Raw genomic sequence first — 27,998 nt, 5'->3', positions numbered from 1 at the left:
GGTCGCGCAGCTCGGTCCATTGAGTCGCGCCAATGACAGGTCAGCGCGGCATGAACACTTTAATACCGCACTGTTTCATCCAACTTTTTGGGTTGTTTGGCTTCCCATAAAGGAGTCCTCCAGAAGAGGGCAGTGTAGTTGCTGTGATGATTAGCGGAGTTTAAAAAAATGTCAGTCTGAATAAAGGTTTAGCAGAATGGAGTCTTTAAGAAGACAGAGTAGGTAAGCATGGATGACTGATTCCACTCGAGAAGAATTTCTTTACTGGCGAAGGGCTGAAAATTGAAGTGGAGACAAATGTCCTACTGGTAGACCTGACAGGTAGATGACTATTGGTTACGCATTTGATGATAGTTAATGGATGGCGGAGTGGGGTCGGTGGATAGCTGAATTTGGTCGGCTGTTTGGAGCTGAACGGCTGGTTAGTTCTGGTCGCATGTTGGGCTCCAGTCCGTTCTGGGATTCTGATGGCCTGGACTGGACTGGGTGGCTGGTTGCCAGATATTTGGCCCTCATGCTTGAGGTGTACTGCAAAACAGGGTGAGAAAACAAGGAAAAGGGGACGGAAGACACAATCACATCATTTTGAAGAGTTGTTTTTACATTACAAACTAAACCTTTTTCCAAGTATGGTTGACAATTATTTAGTCAAAGTGAAGAAAGGTTACATCATCTGAATAGGCATGAGGGGAGAGCCCCAGATCTTACAAACATGAAGCACATATAAATATGAACCTCATTCTGTCGCTCTCACTAACTCACTCACATGCGTAACAGACAAACTGACAGTCATTTGGACAGCCTGATGGTTTTGTTAAAGCCAAGAGTTACTCCGATGATGCACACTATCATTATGCAATAAGAGTCCTTTTCTCCTCATGATCGACTTTTGAGTGCTAGTTTCTATTCAAAAGAGTGCATTTAATGTGAAAATGGAAGAAAAGAAGAAAATTTAACACCATGACAAATAGGAAATGAAAAGAACAGTGAATGAAAACAACACATATAGATAATGCCGCTATATGTGGGTGAATACTGTTGACACACTTTACAAAACAGACATGCATGAGGGACGTTTTTCAGTAGGGTGAGAAAGAGACAAAATTCATGCATATTTTCTATCATAAAATCCAGAGAAGGAGAGACTATTCCATAATATATCAGCTAAGACAGGCACCAAAAAGCAGCATCCTGGACAATGACATTACTGAGAATAAGATTACATCCATTCAAAGAATCATGGATTCTTGAGTGGTCTCTCCAGTCTGGAGTTTGAATACACATGCGTCATGTCCAGGGCCCAAAAACACAAAATCAAAAGGAAAAAAGAACCTAGAAAGTAAGACGGAGTGAGAGCGGCGCTTGGAAGAGGTCGAAGTGTTCTCGTTTTCTGAACTCAAACTAATAGGAGAATGAAGGATGTCCTTGCATGCCAAGTCTGATTAAAAGAGCTGCCCTGCCACTACAAAAAGAGTACCATGCTCCCTTTTTCACTGCGCATGAACCAGGAGAAGCATTCTCTGGTCTTGTCATTGACTATACATGCAATCATGCAAACTCCAGGATTCTAAAGAGCACTGCAAAACCCACTTCCAGTCAATGAGGGGAATTATTAAGAAATAAAAGCCATCTCAGAATATTCTTTAAAGGAATAATTTACCCAAAATGCATAATCTATCACTACTTACTCCAAACCCGTACAAATGATCTCCTATAGAACACAAAAAGAGAAATTTAACTAAATGTTCATGCAGCCCTTGTTCATACAATGCATATGAAGGGGAATGGACACTGTTAAGCACCAAAAATGATAAACAAAGGCCATCAAAATACCCCAAAACTAGTCCATACAATCCATGCATTATATTACAAGTCTTCTGAAGCCGCACAATAGCTTTGTGAGAGGAACAGATTTAAGTTGTTATTTGCAGAAACTCTTCCTTTTACATTTAACTACTATTAGATGTATCGATTTTTTTAAACATATCGATTCTGAATATTTGAAAGAGTTACAATGCTCATTTTCCACAGCACTGATACACTTGTACCAACTGCGCTTTCCCGCTCTCTCCTCTCTCTGACATCAAGTTGACACGCAGTGTTATAATTAAGTATATAGTCAGTTGTGCTGTGTGTTTCAGAGCGAAGTGCATCACTATGTTTGTACATGCTAGCAGCTCATGATCCAGCGTTTCTCAGTAAATGGAGCTAACTCCATCTTTGCATGTTCTGTGAGTTTAACATGCATTGTGTTGTAATTGCAACAATTGTAATTGCGCTTTTTCACAGTCACATAATTTCCAACATGTTTGAAGACAGACAATTACAGCATTTCTTGTTTGTGTTTGTAATAACAACAATAATACCCCATGGTACTGAAAACATACTGTATCAAAGTTATTCAGTAAATTCCAGTGTAATGATAACACTGCATCTTGCAGTTTTATTTGGGTCTCTTCCTCACATAAAGCTATCATAAGGCTTCACTTCACATAAACAGTTTTATGGTGCTTTTTTGTCAGGTTTGGACGTCCTTCCCATTGGTATTTACATTTATTGTATGGAAAAGAAAACCTTTTATTTCACATTCAAAGGAAGAAAATAATCATATGATGGCCAATTTGGCTGAATCTCTCTCACTTGTTGTTTGAGAGGACCTTTTTTGTGGCAGTTACACAAAGACGACTTGTAATAAGTGCCGCATACAGGCTGCCAAAATGACCTTCAAGACTCTTTATGTGTATTTGAGTTGACAATGTTTTTTAGTATTCTAAAACTATGCTAAAAGTGAAGTTTTAAGGTTGTCAAAGCTAGTAATTACATATTTATCAGAAAGAGGCTTATCACAGTTACATACTTTTCACAGTAACATCCTGCTTTCTGGATTATCTAAAGAACTATAAATCAATTATGTCAAGCATGGGGCAGGGTTTCAAGGAGATCCATTTACTAAAAGGGTAACTGAATGTGTGACACTGCGCTAGATGCCGACTGCACATCTACAGACATGTGTGTTTGTGTAAATGTGCTTGTGCACTTACTGACGGTGGGGGGGATTCTCTGCCAATGAGTGGCGTGTTCTCGCACCGAGGGGTCTGAAAGTTAGCATTCTGGCTCCTGCGTCACAAACAAGATACCAGTTACTCTGACTCCCTCTTCATGAGAGGGATTTCCACACGGCGATGCACTAAACTTTACAAATCTGACAGAAAGCTTTGAACTGCAGGGTAGGAGTAATACGCAAAGCCACTGAGGGCATTAAATTGAGTCATATCCACTATATATGTAGATCATGACAGATATCGTTTGGGTTGCGTCATACATTATCTATCATATAGTAAAACTTATTGCACAAGCTGACTTATCTATTTATACTTCCCATGCCATAATATGTTTGTTTCTACACGCCGTTCAGGGGCTTTATATATAATAACTTTAATTAAGAAGTAAAACCCATGCAGTATAACAACTGATCTAAAACCTACAGTAAAGAGAGCAAAGCCCATGCAGTAATCTATGCTAGCGAGCCTATACTACAGGACCTGTAATACCAGTACGGTCCTTCAAATCCAGCCCATGCATTATGATGAGGTTAGCATGGCTACACTCACATGTACTCAGTGACTGGTGCGTTGCTGACAGTGTGTGCCGCAGCGGGGAGACTAGCCTCGCTGCCGTAGGTGCTGCTGCCACAGCTGTACAGGCTAGGCATGTGTACGCGGTACAGGTTATCGTGCGGCGCTCGCGGGCCGAGTGTGGCCGAAGTGTCATCGCCATCCTCCTCCTCAGACTCAGACAAATTAGCACAGGTCAAACACGTGCCCCTGGGTCAGAGGGGAGGGAAAAAGGTCTTTCCTCTCAATAGACTTGTTGAAGATCTCTTTAAAACCATTTTTCGCGTCATTCCTCATATGACTAAAGCATACTGATGGGTCCTGGCAAAATGACATGCTTCTCGCATTTGTTTTCCCATTCTTTATCCCTGTCATTTTACAAAGGAGAGAGTTCTCTTCAAAGTGAATATTCATGACTGTGAAAAAATATATTTTAGAAAAAAAAAAATAATCTTACTCAAGCTTGAGTCATTGCATGCTTTATATGAAATACATGCATTCAGATTAAATTTTATCTTAAATCCTCAAACTCCACGCTTACATCAAAAGTCTACATTAAAAGTCTCTCAATACCTTTTAGCCAACGATGTGTGAAAAAAATCTAAAGAAAAAAGGAATTAAAATTAAAATTATCTTACATTATATCAAAATTCTAAAATGTTTATGTAAAATATCAAATACACTACAGTTTAAAGATTGGGTGAGTATTAGAAATTAAGTAATTATTCAGCAAGGACATTAAAATGATCAAAAGTGACAGTAAAGACATTTATAATGTTACAAAACATTTATATTTCAAATAAATGCTTTTCTTTAGAACTTTCAAATTAATTCAAAGTGACACAGAAGAATGGAAAATTGGCTGCTGAAAATTCACCCTTTGCCATCAAAGGAATAAATTCAATTTTAAAATGTATACAAATTGAAAATTTATTTTAGATTGCAATAATATTTCACAATATCATAGTTTTTTAAATCAAATAAATACAGCCTTGGTGAGCATAAGAGATTTCTTCCAAAGACATTTAAACTCCATTTTTGAGCAGTAATGTACATTATTATATTTTATATAATATTCATATTAAAAAATCTTTACTAGGAGATTCTAATGTACATGAAACTCTCAACTCTTGACTTTAAAAGCCACTTTTAATATAAATGACTTCTAATGGCTTACTGAATGATGTAGTTAAACTAATTAGAAAATAGTTTATCTGCCAACTGATGGAAAAACTAAGCTCAGTACAGTACTAGCTCAGTACTAGTATTTCAAACTAATCTTAGTCGTATGGGCAATTATAGAATAAGAGTAAACTTGGCAGTCAGGATGCTAAAAGGACCAACCAAAAAAAAAAAAAAAAGAGGTCATTTCGGAATGGGGCAGCATCTCATTTTCATGTGTTATGTATTTGCTTTAATACATGTGCACTGTCAATGTAAAAATAAATAAATCAAACCAATCAAATAAATACATAAAGTCAAAACAATCCTACAGCCATGATGTTAGTCAGAAGCAATTCAACTGAACTTAAAAATAAAAAAGTCTTACAAAAACTACTGTGGATTTCCATCGCATGTCCAATGGATTGTCCTCATTAAGCACTGAATGTTCTCTCAGTGATTTAAGACATGCATTTAATAAACAAACAACCACTATGAATTGGATCGGAATTGTAAAAAAAGGGGAAAAAACAACGCATTTTAAAGGAAAGGAATAAAAAAGAAAAGTGGATCTGTGAAAGTGTAGATTTGGATGCCACTTTGATCAAGATATCTTTTGTACATGTAGCTCTTAACAGACCTTTTCCAATCCAGCTTGCCCGGTGTGTAATCTAAGCAAATTATGTTTTCACCAACATGTTTCAAGGATGATGATTCTCTCCACAAATGCACATCAGCCTGTTTTTCAGTTGCAAGATAGCCCAAAGGGAGGCAGCATCTTTCACAGAACTGTCAGTCTGCAGAATTTGGAATAGGGTCTCTTTGTTCTTTCCCTTTTCATAGATACACAAGTGCTTTTACAGACAGATGCAATACCGCGAGTCAAATAATAAATTCCTCCATCACCGTAATTCAAAATACTCCTTTCAAAATGTACTGCTATTTTTCTTTTATACGAGAGCTATATTTAGGTTGCCCATAGACCACAACAAAACAATTGTGTCTCTCACACATACTACAGGGCAGTGGGTTTTCCAAATCTATGACACAAAGAGGAATGAACGGCAAGACAACAGAAGCTACACAGTCATGAGATGATGATTAATATGTGAAAACAGAAGGAGCAGATGTCAAAATAAAAGCATTAAACAAACACATGACTGGCAGTCAATTCTCTGTCTATCTACTGGAGCTGTGTTTACACATCTTGCCCTCCTCAACTCACCCCACATCTTTTTTTTGTTTGGTGTATTTTGACCCTTGCCCTCTCACCTCTTGCTCTGCCAGGTGTGAGGCACACTGCAAACGATGGAGCTAAACATTAGCGCAGTGACAAATGAGAAGAGGACCAGATAAATGAGCCCCTCCACTCCATCGTAACACAGTCCGGTCAGAGCCTGCACATAGTCCTGTGAGACAGAAAAAAAACAATGATGAACAGCCATATGAAAAGTCTTTTCTTGCTTCAGAAGTCTTTTAACACTGTAAAGGAAGTGGCATAAATGCATTTGCACAGGAAGCACAAGCACAATCATGGAAAGTAATATATAAGTGTTCCTTCAACTTTGAACACATTTATGCCCCATTTTCTAATACTCTACCATTCAAATATCTGGGGTCAGTAGAATTTTTTATGTTTTTGTAAGAAAGCTCACTGAGGCTGTATTTATTTGATCAAAAATGTACTGTATATTTACATTTACATTTATTCATTTAGCAGACGTTTTTATCCAAAGCAACTTACAATCGAAGAATACAACAAGCAATTATCATAAAGAGGCAAACAAACACAGGAAGTGCTAATAATATAAAGTTTTAGACACTGTTCATTATAGTACAAGCTAGATGGGGGATTAAGGAAAATGAAAGCGAAGGGTTTTTTTATTTTTTTATTAGGATGCAGTCAATTGTTGACAAGAGATGAGTTTTCAGCTGTCGTTTGAAAACTGTCAGAGATTCGGCTTCTCAAATGGGGGTGGGAAAAATACAGTAATATTGTGAAATATTATTACAATTTTAAATAAATGTTTTCTATTTTATTATATTTTAAAATTGAATTTATTCATGTGACCGCAAAGCTGAATTTTCAGCAGACATTACTCTAGTAGGAAATTTCTTCTACTTTTTACTAAATTATTATCAATTAAAATTAAAAGAACAGCATTTATTTGAAATAGAAATCTTTTGCAACATTAAACCCTTGTCCCAGACCCAGACTTTCAATTTTAAACTTAAAAATTAATCTTAATACTTATTGTGTGAATCTGATTGTCCCACAGTTGTGTTGTGATTTCCACCACACTGAACAATTCTAAAAAAGTTTTTGTAAGACACAGATATCGGGGGAAAAGTGGTTCAGAGGCAACATATTTTAACATGGCGTTTATGCATCATTTTGTCATTACACAGAATAAACCTGGCAGTGTAAAAAAATATTTTTGTATATTTTTCATCTTAACACACATACCATGTGCAGGCTCCGACAGTCGACCAGGGCAGTGAGGTGATGGAGACTGACTTCAGTGGAGTTTAACACCGCTTGCATCTCCTCCAGGTTACTCTGATAACCAACCCATCGAGAGACAAAGAACATAAACTGATAAACATCCACATACTGAGTACAGCAACGCTAAATCTCACTCTCAAAGACATCTGCAATCTCACACCTTTGTCTTAGGGAATTCTCGGATAGCGGAGCGCAAGAGCTCGGAAACATCATCCTGCATCTCCACAAGAGCTTTATGGCTTCCGGAGAGTTTCTGCAAATCAGAGAACCAATTTATAATACATGAAAAAGAACAAGAGAGACAATGAAAAAAGAGAACAAAGAAAGAGTAATTATGTACCTGCTGAAATGGGTTGGTCTGTCCCATGCTGCACTTCAGATAATACTGCAGGATATCTAACACACATATAACAAACATAGATAATAACAAATACATATGAATTCCAATGACTATGTTCATTATTTTACTTCTCAACTTCCCAAACACTGCCCTCATCTTCTGTTGGTCAACAAACAGATAATTCTAAAGCAGATGTTGAAATATTATTGAAATCACTCTGCAAAGAAAACAGCCGATGCAAACTAACAAAACTTAGCAGTGAATCTGTTGAAAGTGCTGCATGCATCTGCCTCTGCCTCTCATGAGTCACTGTGACCCGCTAGTTCATTATTTACTAAGCCAGCTGGCTGAGATTACGGACAACTAGCTGCATTTGTTAAGATACCAACTTTTCTGTGTGTATGTGTGAGTATGAGCGTACGTGAGAGAGAGATGACTGTAAAGACGCTGCATGAATCTGAACCCAATTACCATGGATTCGTGTGCGTGGAAAAGAGACGAGAGAAAGACTGAGATGAGCAGCAGTAGAATGTCCTCGGGCAGCAGTTTAATGATTAATTAATCTCAGCCTAAATTTATCACACTCAAAGTGGGTGCAGATGGATAAGATGATGTATACTGGCCAATATAGCACAATTTCTCCTTTAAAATAAGTTTGAGTGAATTTTAATAAATACTGTGTAAATTATTTTCAGTCATTTTGTGTATTTATCATTTGCTACTATTACAATGCATAACTATTTAAAAGATTGGGGTGTGTAAGATATTTTGATGTGTTTGAAAGAAGTCTCTTTTGCTCACCAAGAAAAAAAAAAAAAGTAAAAACTGTAATATTTTGAAATACCTGCTTTGTATTTTAATGTTTTAAAACATAATTCATTACTGTGATGGCAAAGCTGCATTTTCTGAAAAGGCTTAATTTTGAATCTTTGATGAACAGGAAAAATACTTTAGAAATGTCTTTGTTGTCACTTTTGATAAATTTAATGCATACTTGCTAAATTTCATTTCTTTTTCTAAAAATCGTCCTGACCCCAAACTTTTGAATGGTAGTATATTAATTGTCAAATACACAAAATTAATAAGCAGGAGGAAGTAAATACACAGATGTCAAATTATTTACAAGATTTACTGGCCTTCATATACACCTCCCAGTGCCTTACCTTCAATACAGAGAAACGCAAATGCTTCCAGCAGTAAAGCATAAATGTGTGTGCAAGTGTGAATGAGTGTTGTGTAGGGACTGAGAGGGTCATGAATTGTATCCCCTGTGGGAACAAATTAGCAATCACATTCATGTCTGTCAGGAAAGCCAAGGTCTGAGAGCAGGATACAAATCCTGCTTTGTACATAAACACTCTTTAAGAAAGCCTCCTCTGCATAGCAATGCTCCAGGACATTTCAAGTGAATGAATGAGAGCGTTTGTATGCGTACACATTTTCTGTGGGGAGTACAGAGTTCAAGACTTGATGCACATCGGTATGCACTGAATTATCAGTATATAATTGAATTAATAAAATGCAAATAAGAAAATAAATAGATTGAAATGAATGAGTGAATTTGAGTTAAGCATTTACTACTTTCTTTGATCTGTACTCTCAATATATACTATATATTTACATTACTTTTGTTAACATGATATATCTGTCTATACCAACTTGTATTTTTTTTTGTGATCTGAGCCTTGTCACAAGCATTTCAATGTCCAGTGAACCCTGTGTAAACTGTGTGAAAGACAAATAAACTGAACTTGACTTAGGAGCACATACCTTGATTGATAACAACGTTCTCACGTGTCACTTTGGTGATGTAAGAGTCAGGGGCAACACAAAAATCACTGGCAGTCTGAGGAAGAGAACACCACCAACATCATCATATATTTGCAATTTTTCTTTGTAAAACTTTATCTATAATTCTCATTTCAAAAAAAGTTCCAAAGTTCTCATTCCAAAGTTTGGGGTCAGTGAGTTTTTTTTTTTTTTTTTAAAGAAATGTAAACTTTTATCCAGATAGAATGTATTAAATTGGTCAAAAGTGACAGGAAAGAAAAAAAAAAATATTATATTTCTAATAAATGCTTTTGAACTTTTACACAGAATCCTGCAAGCAATGTATCACAAAATGTTTCCACAAAAATAAAACACCACAACCGTTTTCAGCACTGATAATAATAATAATTGTTTCTTGAGTGCAAAATCAGCATATTAGTATGATTTCTGAAGGATCATGTGACAGTAAAGACTGGAGTAATGCTGAAAATTCATAGTTCATCACACGACTAAATTACATTTTATTTTAGTTATTTTACTCTGTAATAACATTTTGTAATATCACTGCTTTATTGAATTTTGATCAAATAAATGCAGACTTAGTGAACATAATAGACTTTTCAAAAACAGTAAAAAAATAAATAAATTGACCCCACTTTTTTGAAAAGTAGTGTATATACAGTACTTAATTACATATAATGCCAATCATTTTTTTCTATCTTAATTTGGCTTCACTTAGTGAGTTTATTATTTAAACCTCTCTTTAGACGGCCATAGAGCCACACATAAATATACTGATATAAAATTAAGAAGAATTAAAGGTATTACTCACTACAGCAACAGAAAACTCCAGCCCAAGTGAAGCCCAGCTGATCACCAGCGTCAGCACACCCAGCAAACAAACGCTGAAGGACAGAAAGAGATTCTTAAAAACCACTGAAAATACTTTGCACTCAGAAAAATTCTGGACACTTTGAAGATGTTTTAAAGGGCTCATTTTAATTCTTCTGAACTAAAATGGGTGTCATTTGAGTTGCCGTTTAATGGTGGGACTAGGCGGATGAGTGTCTAGTTATTCCCTGTAAGCAAAGCCGAAATGTTTCTGTGTTGTTGATGGATATTTTCTGGTTGGCTTCTTTTAAAACATGTTTAGGCTCATGGTGAGTAACCCAGTTAGTAAACATCTCTGAAGGTTCAAACAACCTCCCACTGACCAAATGTGCTTCTAGATACACATGCGCCCTCAAGCACTAATATAAACACAAACAAACATGCATGTACTGTACACAACACACGGCAGAAGAGTTTAGATGCCTCTAATTGCAGCAGAAGGAGTGAAAGAGTGAGTCAGAGTGAATCAAGGGAAGATCTTCACCCTCCCTTGTAGACTAAATAGATTTTGTTTTGCCTGAATCCATCTCTCCTCTGCCAACTCCTCTCTGATTCGTTCTCTCTCTCTCCATTTCTAAAGGCTTTCAGAGAATGGATCTCAATTTTGCATAGTTACAGACTAAAAATAGGAATTTTCACACAACGATTTCCAACCTGGAAATTTTCAAACTGAAACTGTAAACTCAGGTAGTGCATTTTAACCTGAGGCACCTCCTGCAATGCACCAGGAAAACAAGTTCCTTTTGATGTACCATGAAAATGTCATGTGATCTTGCATTCTCACATTCATTATTTCTATTTTCTTACAGGGACCATTTCTTTAGGGACCATTTTATGATAGTTTACATGGGTGGCTATTGTGTGAGATATTAACTAAAAACATGTGTTCATCATTTTTGCACTTACCTGATCAAGATGCTTCTAGAGTTGCGTATGAGACCAACCAAAACGAGCAGGCAGATTATAACATCAAAGAGCAGCAGACCCAAATAACCCAACCACCTACAAAAAACACATACACATGATCTCTCCCAGGTGGCTGGAAATGTCTTTATAACTCCAAGTAACAAGTCTGGACTTTATTATTGAGAAACTCTATTGTGTAAGTCCATAAACTCTCATCTGAGAGTCATTCTCATTAAATCATACTAATGTCTGATGTCACTGCATTAGATAACAAAACATCAAAGCATATGACATCTGTTAATAAGTCATGCCAGACTACATTTTTGTAAAAACCATCAGGATTTTAAAAACCACCACTATCTGGGTAATACCTCTGAGACAAACTAAGACATCACAGAGCATGATGACTTGACTGGACTTCATAATTACCTGTACCAGTCATACTGCTCAGTGAGGGATGCCAGGTGATCCAGAAAGAGATCTGTACTGCTCCAGAAAGGCACCTCCACCATCAGATTGATCAGCTCGTCCAGCTGACCCTGCAGTTTCTGGACAATGGACAGGTAGTCTGTATGCTTGGAGTACACTGTCTCCAGCTGCACCAAACCCTCCTGCAGGGTTTCATTCAGACTGCTGGTGCTCTCTGATACCTAAAACACAAACATTTTAGGCTCAATAAATCAGATCCATTCTTTTCTTTCCCCTGAATCAAACTGGCAGATTATTATGTATGTCATCATTAGTGATTGACCAAGTCAAAGAATTCTAGAGACCTGGCTGATCATTATTTATTTAAATTTGTGATTGTAAAATATTAGGTGAAACACATCTGCTAATGGATATTTTGGTACACATAATTGCTTCCTACAAGAAGTCCTGGCCAGCCAACCCAAACAATTACACCCTCAACCTTCTGAATACATTAACTTTTAATAACCCTGCATCCTGGGGGTTTTAGCTACTGAGTATTTGGCAACAGTAGTAGAGTGTTTATTCAAGTTAAATTGTTTAGCAAAGGGCAATGAACTCTAGCTACAGCAGTGGGGAGTTCAGAAAAGACGGTGGTAAATTTTCTGCACCACAGTATTTTAGTATTGGTATGCCATGAAACCCTATTAGTTATGGATGTAAAATAGCTAGCAGAGATGCTAGAGAAATAAAAACGCTAATGACTCACCAGTTTGTCGATGCCTGCCACTGTTTGGTTAGCATGGCGCAAGGAATATGTCAGTCGTGTCATGCCATCGCACGTTTCGCCGTTTCCATAGAAACCGACTGCAATGCCAGCACTGCGGGAAAGTGATCAAAATAGGAATTAGCTCATGTGAATGTGGCAGACTCTTTTATATAAGCTGTAATTCAACACGCACACAAACAATGTCTTTATTCTGTAATGCAAAGAGAACAAAAGCCATTTGATGACCCTGAAACTTGGCTGAACCAACATTGTTGTTTTTGTTTTGAACTGTGTTTTCCCTAAAATTACCAGCTTGCAATTACTGCTTTGTGTAATAAATCAAAATCATACGTGTGATTTGACTGCTCTGCATTTTATTCTTTGTGAGTGTTTGCGTGTATATATACGTGCACGTTCTTTGCAAGAACTTCTATAATTCTTTTTTTTTTGAAAGAAATTAATACTTTTACCCAGCAAGCACACATTCAGTTGCTCAAAGGTGACAGTAAATACTTTTACATTGCTACCATATCATGTACAGTAAATACTTTCAATAAATGCTGTTCTTTTGATCTATTTACAAAAGGATCTTAAAAAATGTATCACTTTTTAAATGTAAAATAATTTTAAATAGGTTTAAAATAATATCAAGCACCACAATCACCATTAATAATAAGAAGAAATGTTTCTCGAGCAGCAAATTAGCATATTAGAATGATTTCTGAAGGGTCAAGTCTGGAATAATGATGCTGAAAATTCTACTTTGCATCACAGGAATAAATTACCTTTTAATATATATTTAAATAGAAATTTAGCCAGTTTTAGCATGTGCCCGTGAGCATTTTAACCAATGCCGTGTGCACATTTTGCTGTATGTGTTACTCTTTGTCTCCGTCACTGAAATACAAGAGGATTTAGGCGGGACAGCTCTTATAAGCTTAAGAGTGTGTGAGCCCAAGAGATATCGAGAGAGAGGTCAAGCTGTCATTCTTTGTTAAGGTCAGGAGTCACATGGCTCACTGAGGCTTTTCCACTGTTACCCAAAAACCCTCAAGCTAACAGCATTGACCACAATTGTAACTGTATCCATAACTGGTTGTTCAAGTATAATGAGTATGAAAATGTTTGATTCTCAAGTGCTACAATGTTGTTTTAAGATGATAATGCAATCTAACTGAACCATTAAGCACAGTTAAACACAGTTAACTAAAAAGTTACTAAAGTACTACCATGTTATTTTATTCAAGTACCATGTTTTTAAGTATCTTTTTAAGTATCTTAAAGTATCACATAAAAACAATGGTACATGAATTTCAGTACAGAATTTCATGATATTTGTGTTATTGATTTTGTTTGAATGTGCAGGTCCATGTGGGTTCATTCAAAGCAGTTGGCTTGAACCGATGGCATATATGGGTCACTTTTAAACATACATGTGAAGAGTCAGGACAAACCACCTCAGACTTTCAACCTTAATAAGATCAACTAAATGTCATTGTTGTGGAAAATGAGCCATTACTTTTTATAAGTCCTGGCTGCTTTAAATAGAATCGATTTTGGCTTGATGGCTCAATTACTGAGCCAAAGCCGTATCCATAAACCAAGACAAAATTACTCTCAATTAAACAGTGGACACAAATACATAAAGATACAAACAGACACATCTTTGTGAGAATCTGGCAGTGTTAGATAAGAGATATTAAATAATGACTCTATGCGGCTATAGCACACATATACACAGTGCCCACACACACACTATCAGAGAGACCTGCAGTGCATTATTCATCTCGCAGCTTCAGTGTTCAAAATCTGATTCTGTTGCTATGACAACATCTCCAAGGCACTGTGGGGGCAGCGCCGGGGAGGCGGGGGACTGATATGAGGGCGACAGAGGGGAAAAGAGAGGAAGAAACTATTTTTATCTGTGGTGAATCTCTAGTCCAAGACAAAATCATACACACGCATATACCGCAAAAACGTAATTCTTATAATCAGTTGCTTATCTCATTTTTTTCCAGTAAACGTCAAAACAACAGCATCAAAAAACTATGATTTTTTTTTTCAGTGTCAGATTTTCCATTTGTTTGATTAACAAACTAAACTAAATTATTATATAAAAAAAAAAAATATATATAAAACTATTATATATAAAACTTTTAGTACTTTGGGGGCAGCTTGATATAAAACTTTTAGTACTTTGGGGGCAGCTTGATATGTTTAAAAAAAAGAAAAGAAACTGAGGGACGAGTCAAAATTATTTTTGTGGTGATGAGCATTTCTTTAACTGTTGTTAAAGCTTAAAGCATAGTTCTACAGAAAATCATTTACACACCCTCATGTCATTTCAAACCTGTACGACTTTGTTCTTCTGTGGAAAACAAAAGAAGACATTTTGAAGAATGTTGGTAACCAAACTGTTTTGGTTTCCATAGACCTCCATTATATGGACAAAAAAAACCACACACACACACACAATGGAAGTCAAATTACCTGAACTGAAATTGTTTGGTTATCAACATTCTTCAAAATATATTTTGTGTTAAACAGAAGAAAGAAATGCATACAGGTTACTAAAATATTTCTTTAAAGGAACTGAATGTCATGAAAATGATACAGTTCCAGTGTTTTGAACGGTTCTAAATGAGAACACATTCACTGAGCTACTAAAGACACAAAACATTAGGTAGATTAGGGTTTTAGGAGAGTGCTTCAGTGTTTTAGGTCACCCAACTGAGCATGTGCACGTGTGTGCATTAGTGCATGTGTGCACTATTTGATGTGCTTAATGATGCATGAGACACAGTGTGTTCCATCTGAACCATCATATCAGCATGACATCTCTCATCTCTGCCATGGACCCATCACTCAGTCTGATCCGCAACTCTTCTCCCAGTTAAGCTTTATCTGCATCTCGCTCAATCAATCAGACGTCATTGTCCTTTTCTTCTTTCTAAGGGAAATAATCTCTTCTTTGTTTGTCAATCACAGCACAGAATGGCAGAGCATGAAGTCAGATACAGGACAGATGAGAGAGTGCTGATGAGAGAAAGGAGAAGGAAGGCAAGGCAGAAGGGCTGGAACAGAGGGGAGGAGACCATCTGATGACCCTTGTGGGTCAGAAAATAATCTGAACAGAAGACAAAGAAAGCAACCTAAAAGCTATTCGAACAATAAAGAATAACAGTTAATGAAAACAAAACCATAAGATTCATATGCAAAATTATGGCTTATTATTTACACAAATTAAAGTAACTTTTACTTTAAAACTTTTACTTTTATAACATATAAATGTATTTACATTATGACTACTTGCAAAGACATGAATAATTATTGATTGATTTATTATTATTAATAATGTTAAAAATGTTAATAACACAATGTTAAATGATCTTTTTAATCTTTTGTATTTGTTTAAAGCTAGTTTTTGTATTTTCATAAAAAAAGCAAACAGTCATGTGACCTTGCGTTGAATACTGCTGCCTTGATAAAATTACTACTATTCTTTTTAAGAATAAACACAAATAAAATGAAGTACATTCATGAGATAAACAGTTTAGCCATAGCAGATTATAAAAAGCTATATTATTCTACATCAGGGAGGGTCTCTCTTTCATGGTAGCTGCCATGTTGAGGTCACATGACCTGCTGAATACTACTCACTTCATTTCAGTAACTTCCATATTATTGAACACTTCTGGTTGTGGAATAAATTAATAATAGCTGACAAATGCACCTACAAATATTTTTCTATTTCTTAAATGGCATCAGTAACTTAAATGTTGTCCACATCAATGGCTTGTGCACAAAAAAAAAAAATTAGATATCAGTCTATATACATGATGGACATCAGTTATGTATATGTGGACATCAGCTCCACATTTAATGAAGTTCAAACAAAAGATCTGAAGCAGAAGCGACGTGACCTGTTTTAAAGAATACGGAAGTTTGTTGCACATGACCCCTATTCAGCCAACATCATTCTAACCCCTAACTAATGCAGACACTTGATTAAACTACTTAACCTCTGTGTTCTGGGTTCAGTGTGGACTGGCTCCCAGCCTGATCTGACCTCTCACCTCTGTCTATATTTAAAGAGATCTGACAGGAATGATTAAGAGACATTTTCACCACAGACCAAGTGTATACAACAGGATGCACTGCAGACAAACACTTCACTATTTACTAGCTTAGACAAATAGGAAAAAAAAAAGATATACAGTAACGTGAATTTATAAAAACAGTTTAAAATGTTGAGGTTAATGGTCAAGGTCAGCTAAGGTAGTGTAACTGTTTTATCAAAACTGACAAGAAAGCATATGGAGGTTTCTTCACCTAAATATCACAGTCAAATACAGTGACAGCATTTGGATTGTAAAGTGTCCTAACAGGAAACACCCTGAACAATGAAAGGGTTAACAAAGCAAAGCGTGTGCGGGATGCTGCCAGTCATTCACTGAGATACAGACAGGATTATTACTAAAAATACAGATGAGGTAGCATCCTTTCCCCAATGCGCAAGGAGAAACACACACCTACTATTTCATATGAATCATGGCCAGCGGCGCTCATCATAGTGCATTAGGCATTTAATAAGCTGTCATATTATGTGCCATACAGCAATTACTTGAGAGCACTTTAGTTCTTATTTTTTTAATATTCTGTCATCATTTACTAACCCTCATGTCATTCCAAAACTGTATGACTTTCTTATTTCTGTGGAACATAAAAGAAATGTAGAAGAAATGAGAAATGTAGCATTACATCACTTGCTCACCAAAGGTTCCTCTGCAGTGAATGGGTGCCGTCAGAATGAAAGTCCAAACAGCTCATAAAAACATCACAATAATCCACAAGTATTCCATGAGACTCCAGCCCATCATTTAACATTTTGAAATAAAAAAACTGTGTGCTTGTAAGAAACATCCATCATGAAGGGTTTTCACTTTAAACCATCGCTAAGTGCATATTGCATAATAACATCCCCCATCCCATCTTGTCCTCTCACGTCAAAATCCAACAACATACTTGTTTATAACAGTTTTTGCTTGTAAGTGGTGTTTGAACTGTATATATATATTTCAGTTTTTTTCACTAGAGAATATATGGATATTATTAATAGAGGACTCATATTTTAGCTAGAAGCAACTGTTTGAAGTTATAATCACTTTAATGATGGGATTTGTTTATTATTATATTGTTTTTATCAACTCTCATTCTGACGGCACCCATTCACTGCAGAGGATCCATTGGTGAGAAAGTTATCCAAATTTAAATTTCACCAAATAACTACACATAAAAAAACAAACTCACCTAAATACCAGATTGCCTGAGGGTGAGTACATTTTCAGTAAAGTTTCATTTTTGGGTGAACTAGTCCTTTGAGATTATCAACTATGAGCTTCTATCTTAGTTTTCTGTCTATGTTGGCAGTGGACAGCAAGAGAGCTCTCTAGGTTTAGGAACAGAGCCAAAATGTTCCTAACTGAATGGATTTCATTGACAGATTTAGTTGTGTGGAAGTCTAAATGTGATGCTCAATTAAATGGAATTTATGATGTGTATTGCCACATTATATGTGCGTGGAGGTAGTGAGGTGATGAGTGTTTCATGTATAAGTGTATAAGAATGCAAACCACGGACCTGCACACGAGCGTGGCGATGATCACGCACCAAGCGGTGCAGCAGCAGTCCGCATTGGGTGAGTCCTGGTTCTTCCTGCGACGGCAGCATAGCCAAAAGGAGTAGAAGAGGAGGAACAGGAGGTCAAGCGCCAAACACACCAACACTACTGCACCTAGCAACAACACAGACTGAAAAGAAAGAGAGATAGAGAGAGAGAGAGAGAGAGAGTCAGTTAGGTTTCGTTGTTTTTAGTGTAGCATTAAATGAGCTGCGAACAATTAAGAATACAATGAAGCCACTGAAAGCTGGCTATTATGCTTGTGTGCGAGGAGCTATTCTAGACAGAAAAGACACCCCTTTTAGATAAAATGGGAGTTACTTTCAGGAGTCCTGCATGTTTAATCCAGATCTACATCCACAAGCTCTTCAACTGAACCAGAAGTGTCATAAATGATCTAGATTTTTCTCCATATGCAGCAAATGTAGGTCAGGTTGTACATGGGAGACTTCTTGTGGTCTCAGAGCTATGGAGTATAAACTTAGAGGTTCTACTGTATGCAAATCTGCATACACACACACAACATGGTGCCAAGTACTAGGAAATCAACATCCCTTGTTAGTCTCGGAACAACATTCCTATCAAAATCACAGTCAGTTTTTAACATACAAATATAGGGAATATTAAGCTTCCTCTGGAATATCCTTGTTTAAAGGAATATATAGGGGATGTCCTTTGTTTACCTAAGAAGCACATTATTCTTGCAATACCCTTTTTTATATCAACTGCTCAGGATCACGAAAAACAGCAACACCAAAACATCTCCTCAAAAATGACATTCTAACCCCAAAATTAAAACTAAAACTACAACCTCACACAATGACATTCTCACCCTTAAAGTTAAACTTACACGCTCACTGTTATCTTGAGTGGGCTGAGATATTGTGTTATGGCTTAACACTGGTGTCATGAGATTTCCACATCAATATCCATCCCTAGTCGTCTGTGAGATTGAGGGACCTGTGAGCAAGCTGATGTCAGCTTTTGTGTTAATGTGTCAAAGCTCATTTGAGTCAGTCTCCAATGACAGGAACCGTTAAGAGATTAGAGAGGATTAATTATCAGCTCAAACACACACACACAAAATTATATTTCAAATCTCAATGAGGATACATCAAAGACTTCTATCGTTTATATAAAACTAACCCAAGTTTACAAAGCTGAGATTTCCTGGACATGTGATGTAGTTTAGGCTACAGATTTGAATGTGATCACAAAAGGAGGCTACCTAGCAATCAAGACTAAAGAGAAGAGACTAGACCAAAAAATCAAGGAGAACTTGAGAATGGGGGAGGGAGTCTTACCTCTCAAATGTAATTATCTTATTACCAGCCCTCAGAGACACACAGAGGAGAGACTGAGCTTAAGTTTGTATTGGGCTGACTCTATAGCAATAAAGATCAGGACGGCAGGAAGTTGGCATTATCTAATTACAGGAATACCTTAAATCCGAATAGTTTATGATTGTGCGTGCAGAAATCAAATATGTTTTTAAAAGTCAAATTTGTTCTGTAATTATTTTCAAGCAGCAGAATATGTATATATAAGTGGATGTGCAATATTATTAACAACAAAACTTTCATGAAAACCTATTTACACAAACGTTAGATTCCCTTTGTGTCAGTCCCACAATCTATATCAGGTCTTGACAAATCCATAATATACAACTTCATTCATTCCAAACAGCAAAGCCAGATCCTTTCATTAATGTATATGTAAATGGTGCAGATCTTCATGTAGATCTTTATGATCTGGTCAGTAACAACAGATTTTACTCAGTAATATGTTGTGCCACACACTGCTATTGACAAAACCACACTTAAATCCCCATATTACCCCCATCTGTAGTGAGAGGATAATGGTTAAGTTAAAACAGTAATCAGTTGTTTAAGCGCAATGACATTTTCCTCTCAGCTCAGTGTTTATGTGTCATTAGTACGTGTGTTTGTGTGTACAGCGCAGTGTTCTGGTCTAAATCGTTTCATCGCCACTACTCGTGACTTCCTGCCAGCTGGGCCCCTTTCCTGCCCAGTATGCTTTTAATTATTCCAGCATTCCCTGCTGAGAAAAAAAAAATTTCTTTCCACACGTCAAACGAGAATGGCAACACAGCTGCAGAAACCATCTACAGCAAACAGAAATCTTCTCAAATTATTATTATTCTTCTCAGATTTAGAAAGAGTTATAAAAACCTCATTTTGGACACAGAACAGACAAAAAAAAAAAAAAAAAAAAAAAAAAAAAATGTACCGAGACCTTGAGTACAGTAACACTGATGTACGACTCACATTTACTGGGGAATATCCGATTTGTGTGCTTACATGGCACACGCAAATGCACGTATCTGATTCATATCCGATTTATTACCACATACGAATGAGGCCTGAATCCGATCTGAGAAAATTGGAATCCATGCGTTTTTTTCCTGCTTACACGTTCACCGGTGTCATATCCGATCTGTGCCACATGAGAGGAAAAAAAATCGGAACTGGGTCACTTGAACCATGCAGTGTAAATGGGGCCTAAGTGTATCATTCAACTTTTACTCATGGTCTAGAGATAAAAACCACATAAATATCGCAACACACTGCAATATCCAATCACAATACTTGTAGAATTGCAATTCTACAATACAATTACAATACATATCATATCGGCACCCAAGTATTGTGATAGTATCGAATCGGGAGATAGGTACATTGTCCCAGACCTAGTAAAAAATTAATCCAAAAATGAAAATTGTCATCTGTCATCATCTATCCCCATTGTGCAACACAAAAGAAAATATTTTTGTAAAGAAAAGAAAAAACCTTGCATAAAAAAAATTTATATTCTTGCTTTCATTTATTGAAAAAATCACTCCCTCAACAAAACAAAAAAAAAATAAAAAAACCAACAATATCTTCATTAAAAAAATATTTAAAAAAAAAAGTAAAATAAAACACTTCAGAGCATGCATATAAATATTGAGATCCTTGAATATAAAATAAACATTCACATAATATTTAAATATATAATTTATGTTTTTCTTTTTTTTCTTTTTTTTATGAAATGCAATGAATGTTAGTGAGGACCAGTGTTGTTTTGGACCCCAATGATTTTTACTGTATGGACAAAAATATTTTCACAAATGATCCCTTCAGCAGTATTCCCAGAAGTCCTTGTGTGGCTATGCTATTCTGTTGTTGTGAAACAAGTTACACAGATTGTAAAAAGTTGTGTTATTTGTTGTATTAAAGGGATAGTTCACCCAAAAATGAAAATTTGATGTTTATCTGCTTACCCCCAGGGCATCCAAGATGTAGGTGACTTTCTTTCTTCAGTAGAACACAAACCAAAATTTTTAGTTCAAACCGTGAAGTCTATCACTCTTATAATGGAAGTGGATGGGAATCACGGCTAAAACATACAATAAAAACAAAAAAACAAAAAACAAACAAAAAAAACAAAAAACAAATTAAAGTAGTTGACCATTGACACTCCTAATTGAGATTGTAGATAGAGTGTCAATGGTCCATTGGAGAGATAGGTGGCAGTAATGCACTTATAAGTCTGCGATCCGCCATAAAGCAAGAAGAAGAAGAAGACGCCTCACGTGCCCGCTGCTGAGAACCCGCACAAGAGGATGCTCTCAGGAGAGTACTAACAGTTCGGACACTGCGTGAATCAGAGGTAAAAAAACAATATAAATACTGTTCAGTTTCTTGCACAGACCGATTGTTTTGTTTCTTTACACATCAATGTATTGTCATGAGCTGCAGGGTTTAATTTGGTTTTGTTTGTGTATGTTTTTTTTTTGTATGTTTTAGCTGAGATTCCCATCCACTTACATTATGAGACTGACAGACTGTAACGGTTTGAGCTAAAAATCTTGGTTTGTGTTCTACTGAAGAAACAAAAACACCTACATCTTGGATGCCCTGGGGGTAAGCAGATAAACATCAAATTTTCATTTTTGGGTAACTATCCCTTTAACATGTCATCCGCTTTGATTTAACTACCAAACAAAGGTCTCGAAGTCAAGCGAATTACATGCACTTTGTGAATCAATTTGACTGAGTCATTAAAAAGAACCGATTCAAAAGAACAAATCATTAGTAAATCAGACAATCACTATTATCTTCTCAAAAGAAAGACGTAAGGACACCCAGTGTGGTTGTGGATGAGGTCTATGTGGCATTAAAGTACAGAGAAAAGAGGAGGACAAAGTGCTGACATGTTTTGGCAGCTACTGGTGGGCCAGATCCAGACAAACTATTGTGCTGAGTGCCCTGAGATCTAAGCGAACCCTCTACCGCACAGATGTTTTCAATCCAAAAGTGCATATGTATGTCTTCTTCTCGGTGCCAGGATGTAAGCACAGTTTTGAGGGTGGTTGAAGATGGGAGGCCTTGGGGGCGGAATAATGCTGAAATTGCACTGGCTATATGTGTTCACATGGGTGCACGTGTGCCATCTTTGTCCCATTTAAAAGCAAGTAGAGCTGGACTGCTGCTTCTGTTGAAAAATCTGTTTACAAAGGTGTCTGTTTAAAAAGACACACTCTATATTCCAGCTAAAACTATAACTATTTTATATGGCATTTTAAAATTATTGTATAGTTATTTAACATTCAGTTTTTATGACTCATATTAATAGGAGCTAGAAATGTGAAAATAAAAGGGATTTCTATATTTTATTCATTCACATAAACGTAGCACAATATAAAAACGTAGTGGGATATTTTTTTCTATGGTTAGCTATGCAACGTTGACTTTTGTGATTGGTCATTATACCTGCAGACTGCAGCCAATGGAATTGCTTTTCTGTCGGTGTGCATCCTGCACCTTACAGAACAGATTGTGAAAGCAGACTGCTTCAGGAAAATTTTCTGGGATGAACTGTGATTTTTGCCAAAAATCTAATTCTCTCTTTATAACAAACAGAGTAGACACAAAGTTAATGTTAAGTGACTTAAATTCATGCTACCTCAATAAACATTCTGTAAATATACCTAAATTCCACCTTTGAGTTCTTCTGTTTCACCTCTGTAGTTCAAAGATGAATTTTGTTGATACAGATTTTATTTGACTGGTATCTTATGCTACCTGATTGTGTCTTATTTTTCTAACTGAATGTATGGTTATAAAATTTTTAAAAATTGTTCTTGATACCTAAAAAAAAAACATAAGGTTTAGAGGAGACATGAAATAAGTTTAATGTTATTATAGATTATAAAGGTTTATATATTTAAAAAATTACCTCAATCTAAAATTGCCCCAAGTTCATTTTTGGCCATTTCCAACACTGACAGACTATGTAGAATATTTGTACTTTTGATTTTTTTTACATTGCAGGACTATTCCTCACTATTTTATAATATATACATTTACAGTTCAAAAGTTTGGGGTCTTTTTTTTTTTAAATGTTAAATAAATCCATTCTGAAAAATGTATCACAGTTTGATATATTAATTAGATATATAACTACATAAACAATAATAAATAAGATATAAAATATCCTAGATATATTAATAAGTAAATATATTCAAATAGAAAACAGTTAATTTAAACTAATAATATTTCACAATATTACTGTTTTCACTGTATTTTTGATCAAATAAATGTAGCCTTGGTGAGCATATAAAATATATATACTTATATATATATATTATGTATGAACTACCACGGTAGATATTTTACAGTCTATATTTCGCATTTAAAGCCATTGTACTGGCATAGTAGTGTCTGTGTGTATGAGTGCAGACCCCAACATGCATGTATGAGAGTGTGAGAATGTGAGCGAGGGGGTACTGGCATAAAGACTATGTGTCCATTTCACAAAAGGATGCCTGCGAATCACTCTGGGGTGCATTAGGGATTAAACCCCATTTTCAGAGAAGCCCACAGAAAGTGGTGCATTCATCTTTTATTAAAAAGAGAATAACAACACCCAGCCCCCTCCTCTTCCTCCCCTCACCCTCTCTCACTCTCTTCCCTTCTGCTCTGCCAGACCAGACAGACCCAAGGGCTTGTCATGACCTCATCTCATTCAGATTTACCCCCACATACCCCGTGGCTTTCCTGTGACCTCGGATCCCACAAGCCAACCAACTAGGCCAAGCTCATCTCCAAGCATCCCAGATAAACCAGGCCTTATTGACACACAAGCACACCGGTTTCACTCGGCTTTCAGCACTAAGTTGAATGCAATCACTTATAATATGTCTTGACCTTGGAAAACTATTTACAATAAAAATTAATGCCGAGAGCTTTTGAAATCTTATTTAAAAGAATCTGCTGTGATTAATGAGCTGATGTCTCTAAAGGAACTTGAATTAGCGATGCCTAGCAGTATTGTATTACACTCATCTGATCAGTTTCTATTACCGCAGCCTTGAGTTTCTTTTCAATGCAGTTTTCTTTTTTGGAAACAAGTGACCATTGTTGGCCATTTTACCATACAGCATCGGAGAGCTCTGGATGTGGTCAGTGACAGCTATAGCTAGTGTGCAAAGGCAACCATGGATGCAATTTCACACAGCTGGATGCCATTTCCTACTGGTCCTCTGGAGAATGGCTCCTTTGACAAAATGGTCTTATTTTATGTAGTGGATAGTAAACAGCCCTTCTTGACATATGAACTTGAAAAGTGTCTCCATGACCTTCATCTCTGTCTGAAAGTCCAAAACTTAAAGCAGTGAGAAAACAAAAAAGCACCATGGTACACAATGGTGTCAGATGGTAATACCATGACTGGGCTATGTATGTATCCACAACATGTTTATGATAATTTTATTAAAGTTTGCATGAAATGAGAATTCACTCTACCTATTTTCAAAATGCATTTTATTGATCTTACTGCAAACAATTAATTCATGCATGTTTTATTTTTTCATTTTCTTTTGACCTTGTGTTTTTTTTTTTTTTATCATAACTCCAATCAAATCAAAATAAATTTTTATTTAAATGTAAGCAGTAAAAAATTTCATTCGAGTTGGTAAGCTTGATTAATGTCCATTCCAATGAAATGATTCATGACTTCTTAAGCGATTCATTTGATTCATCACTCCAAAATGCTGCTGGAATTCCCTGCATTTTTATACAAACTAAACGCAAGTAAATACTGCCTTGTTATACTGGCAGACATTATAAAAAGAAAATGATTAAATATAATTTTTGAACATGCTTTTTTTATTTTAAACTCGATTCGCATGTACATTTTGAATCTACAGTACCTGGCAGCAATGGCTGTTTAGTTGAAATTATAGTCAAAAATATAATAATAACAAAGAAAAAAGTAAAAATAAATATTAATTAAATAATGATTTTTTTTTTAAAAAAAAAATCACCCTTTTAAGGTATTTAATAGGATTAACAACATAAATACTGAAAATATAAGGTTAAAAACAGATCATTTATTAAGCTACATTTCCATATTTATATGCTACAGAGCTTACATAAGCTTTAAAGAACATACTATTCTGATAGTGTGATGTAATGCTGACACAATACACAACACCAGTGCACAGAGCAGACCTTCTTAGACCATGTTAAAACATCTAATTGGATGTTTACACCAAGTACCATACTGACAGACAGGTTGCTTTTCCAATTTTTGGCAGCATTCCCTTAATGATGCTGCAACTGAGATACAAGAGCAATCCTGGACACCTCTACATTACACATATGACTAAATGTTACATATGCATGGAGAAATGCATTATATATGCAAAGGCACATAATGTCTCTTACAGTTTGTTGTTATCCATTTCTGTGCGTGGGTAAATACACAAACACTGCACGAACATCTCCACACGGCCCCTAAGCATAACATCATTTCTGTACAGTAACTGCTCACTGATTGGACAGTTTGTTCTCGTGTGCAACTTGAGGAGCTCGGTGAGATGGTTAAGTCGGTTAAGTCATTAAAACTGATAACAAATCAATGCCACTCTTTAGGCTTAAAAAAATATAACCAGCATGGATTTTCAGGGTAGTTTAGGCTGGTTAGTACTAATGAAGCTACTGGGTCAACACAGCCATGCTACTAACCAGCAAAAAAAAAAAAAAAAAAAAAAAAAAAAAAAAAAAAACCTTGTTGCTGTTTATACCGTTTAAAATTGACAAGCACTGTCAGACTGCATTATCATTGTCTATTCAAGAACAGCTCACCAATGTATTATCAAAATGGTGCATGTATTCCACATTTTGTATTTGTTATTAATAATTATCATCATTTTAGCAGTTAACTTATGGAATACTTGACACTCCGAATGCTATAACTCACCAACTAGTATCTCAAAACCTTAACTAGTTGTCACACTGCAGTAAAAGCCTTCAGAGGGTGACGTCATGCTGGAGAACATCCTTTGATGTTGCCGCTGCACGCGCACAGATCGAGCTCGATGTTGGCTCGCATTTCCAAATCACGCAGCACTTGAACTCGACCTACCTTTTGATATTCCGAGTCCTCCGGGCGGAAATCGCTGCTGGTCAGCTGAAACTGTAGGTTGAAGTGCGGGAGGCGATGGAAAAGGTTAACCCACCACGGCGGAGAATAATTCACCACTGCAGCCATAGTGTTCATGCAGATCCGCGACTGCAAAAAAATACACAACAAAGCAATCAGCAGCCAATTCCAGACTTGAGCTGCTTCGCGTCGCATTGCATCACATGTCTTTAAAGTCGGTCTCTTTACCCGTTGCTTCTAGTGAAGCAGGGGTTAAAATCTGCACCAAAGACCCTCAAACCAACAAATGAGCAGTTTTTGTCCTGGAATTTTGTTGCCAACACACATATGTAGTTCTCAACTGGATCATGTATATATTCTTAAATCTAATCATTAATAATTTACATGCATTGTTTATATACTACGATTGAAACTGCAATCAGTTCATGCAGGCTTTTGTTATCAAGAACCCATCCTTACCCGTTATCAGCCTAAACCATAGCTCCGGCAAAACCTGCGAGGATCTCAACAGATAAATGGCTCCTGTTCTTCGATGTTTTGGTCGAAAAGCAGCAGAAGCAGGTTTCTCTGTGCTCAGCAGTCAGCGTGCACCGACCGAGTCGCTTGTCCAACGCAGCCCTTGCGTCACTGCCGTCTGCATGTTATCCAGCGATGCACTCACTGGAACTGGAGGAAGAGCTTTAAACGCCTTTGATGTCCATTGCCGCTTTTGTTTTTAAGGTGGTCTCGCGCCGCTTTCTTCCATTAGACGCGTGTGATTAGCGCTTGTGCGTTTCTGTCGCGTTAAAATTGAGGTGTATAAAATAAGCAACGATATCTTGCATTACGAAAATGAATTAGTGATTTGAGAGCAGCTTTCAGTAAGAAACGGGCGTGATTGTCAATAATCCACGTTCATCTATTTAATACACAAATGGATTCTTATGTTTACTGACCTCTAGTGGCCAAATGACGCTACTTCAAGTCATGTCTTTCTGTTATTCTCAATTTTCTCCAGTTTTCCTACTTTTTAAGAATTTGTTTTAACTCAAATGTATACTTAAATTATACTTCATATAATTATATTACAAACGTTTTTTTTAATACGTTACACGTTTAAGTTATAAAAAGGGAATTTCTTGCATTTATTTGCATACTGAATTATGATTTTTTTTTTTTTTTTTTACTTTTTTAAAGTTCAGAAAATTTTCATGAGGTGAAACAAAATTACATACATTTTTTTATGCCAACCCTATTAACCAACAACTCCTACTTAATATTCAAATGCAGTTTAATATCTTGATTTGTGTGGTTTTGATTTTTAAACAAAAACTTATAATAAAAAATGGACAAAATGTATACAATTAAAAATGTTTAAATATACAGTTGAGAAGGTCAAATCACTTTATTTTTTTAACCTTTAAACTCCATGTTTACATTTTTTCTATTTGCCAAGTTTTAAAATATTTTATCAGATAGAAATTGTAAATAAAAAAAAAGACCGAAAAAATCACCATGCTTAA

At 36.1% G+C, this 27,998-nt stretch overlaps 1 protein-coding gene across 2 annotated transcripts; it reads right to left on the bottom strand.

The window, feature by feature from the left end:
- Nucleotides 1–159: 159 nt before the first annotated feature.
- Nucleotides 160–27,411, bottom strand: LOC109069582 (protein tweety homolog 3-like). Of its 2 annotated transcripts, XM_019086209.2 has the most exons (15): nucleotides 26,956–27,411; nucleotides 26,479–26,625; nucleotides 18,006–18,175; nucleotides 12,366–12,477; nucleotides 11,618–11,838; nucleotides 11,189–11,284; nucleotides 10,224–10,296; nucleotides 9,392–9,467; nucleotides 7,622–7,677; nucleotides 7,442–7,534; nucleotides 7,243–7,335; nucleotides 6,048–6,184; nucleotides 3,612–3,791; nucleotides 3,042–3,117; nucleotides 160–528 (listed from the first exon to the last, which is right to left on the bottom strand). In XM_019086209.2, the coding sequence occupies exons 2-15, from the start codon at nucleotides 26,611–26,613 to the stop codon at nucleotides 355–357; spliced, it is 1,692 nt and encodes a 563-aa protein (XP_018941754.1). In that variant the 5' UTR covers nucleotides 26,614–26,625; nucleotides 26,956–27,411; the 3' UTR covers nucleotides 160–354. The 2 variants fall into 2 exon arrangements, with proteins under 2 accessions (XP_018941754.1, XP_042584489.1); XM_042728555.1 differs by lacking the exon at nucleotides 3,612–3,791.
- Between the last annotated feature and the right edge of the window lie 587 nt (nucleotides 27,412–27,998).

This window comes from Cyprinus carpio, chromosome A1, assembly GCF_018340385.1.
Source record: "Cyprinus carpio isolate SPL01 chromosome A1, ASM1834038v1, whole genome shotgun sequence".
Lineage (NCBI taxonomy): Eukaryota > Metazoa > Chordata > Actinopteri > Cypriniformes > Cyprinidae > Cyprinus > Cyprinus carpio.
The sequence above is the reverse complement of the archived record's forward strand: the minus strand, read 5'-3'. Positions and strand labels throughout refer to the sequence as shown.

Bases quoted from the DNA above. Each gene is read 5' to 3' on its own strand.
- LOC109069582 (XM_019086209.2), bottom strand. From the start codon at position 26,613: ATGAACACTATGGCTGCAGTGGTGAATTATTCTCCGCCGTGGTGGGTT. The intron at 10,297-11,188 runs GTAAGTGCAAAA...TCTGTCCTTCAG, and splicing joins TCTAGAAGCATCTTGATCAG to CGTTTGTTTGCTGGGTGTGC. The intron at 7,678-9,391 runs GTATGTGCTCCT...TATGTGTGTTAG, and splicing joins GAACGTTGTTATCAATCAAG to ATATCCTGCAGTATTATCTG.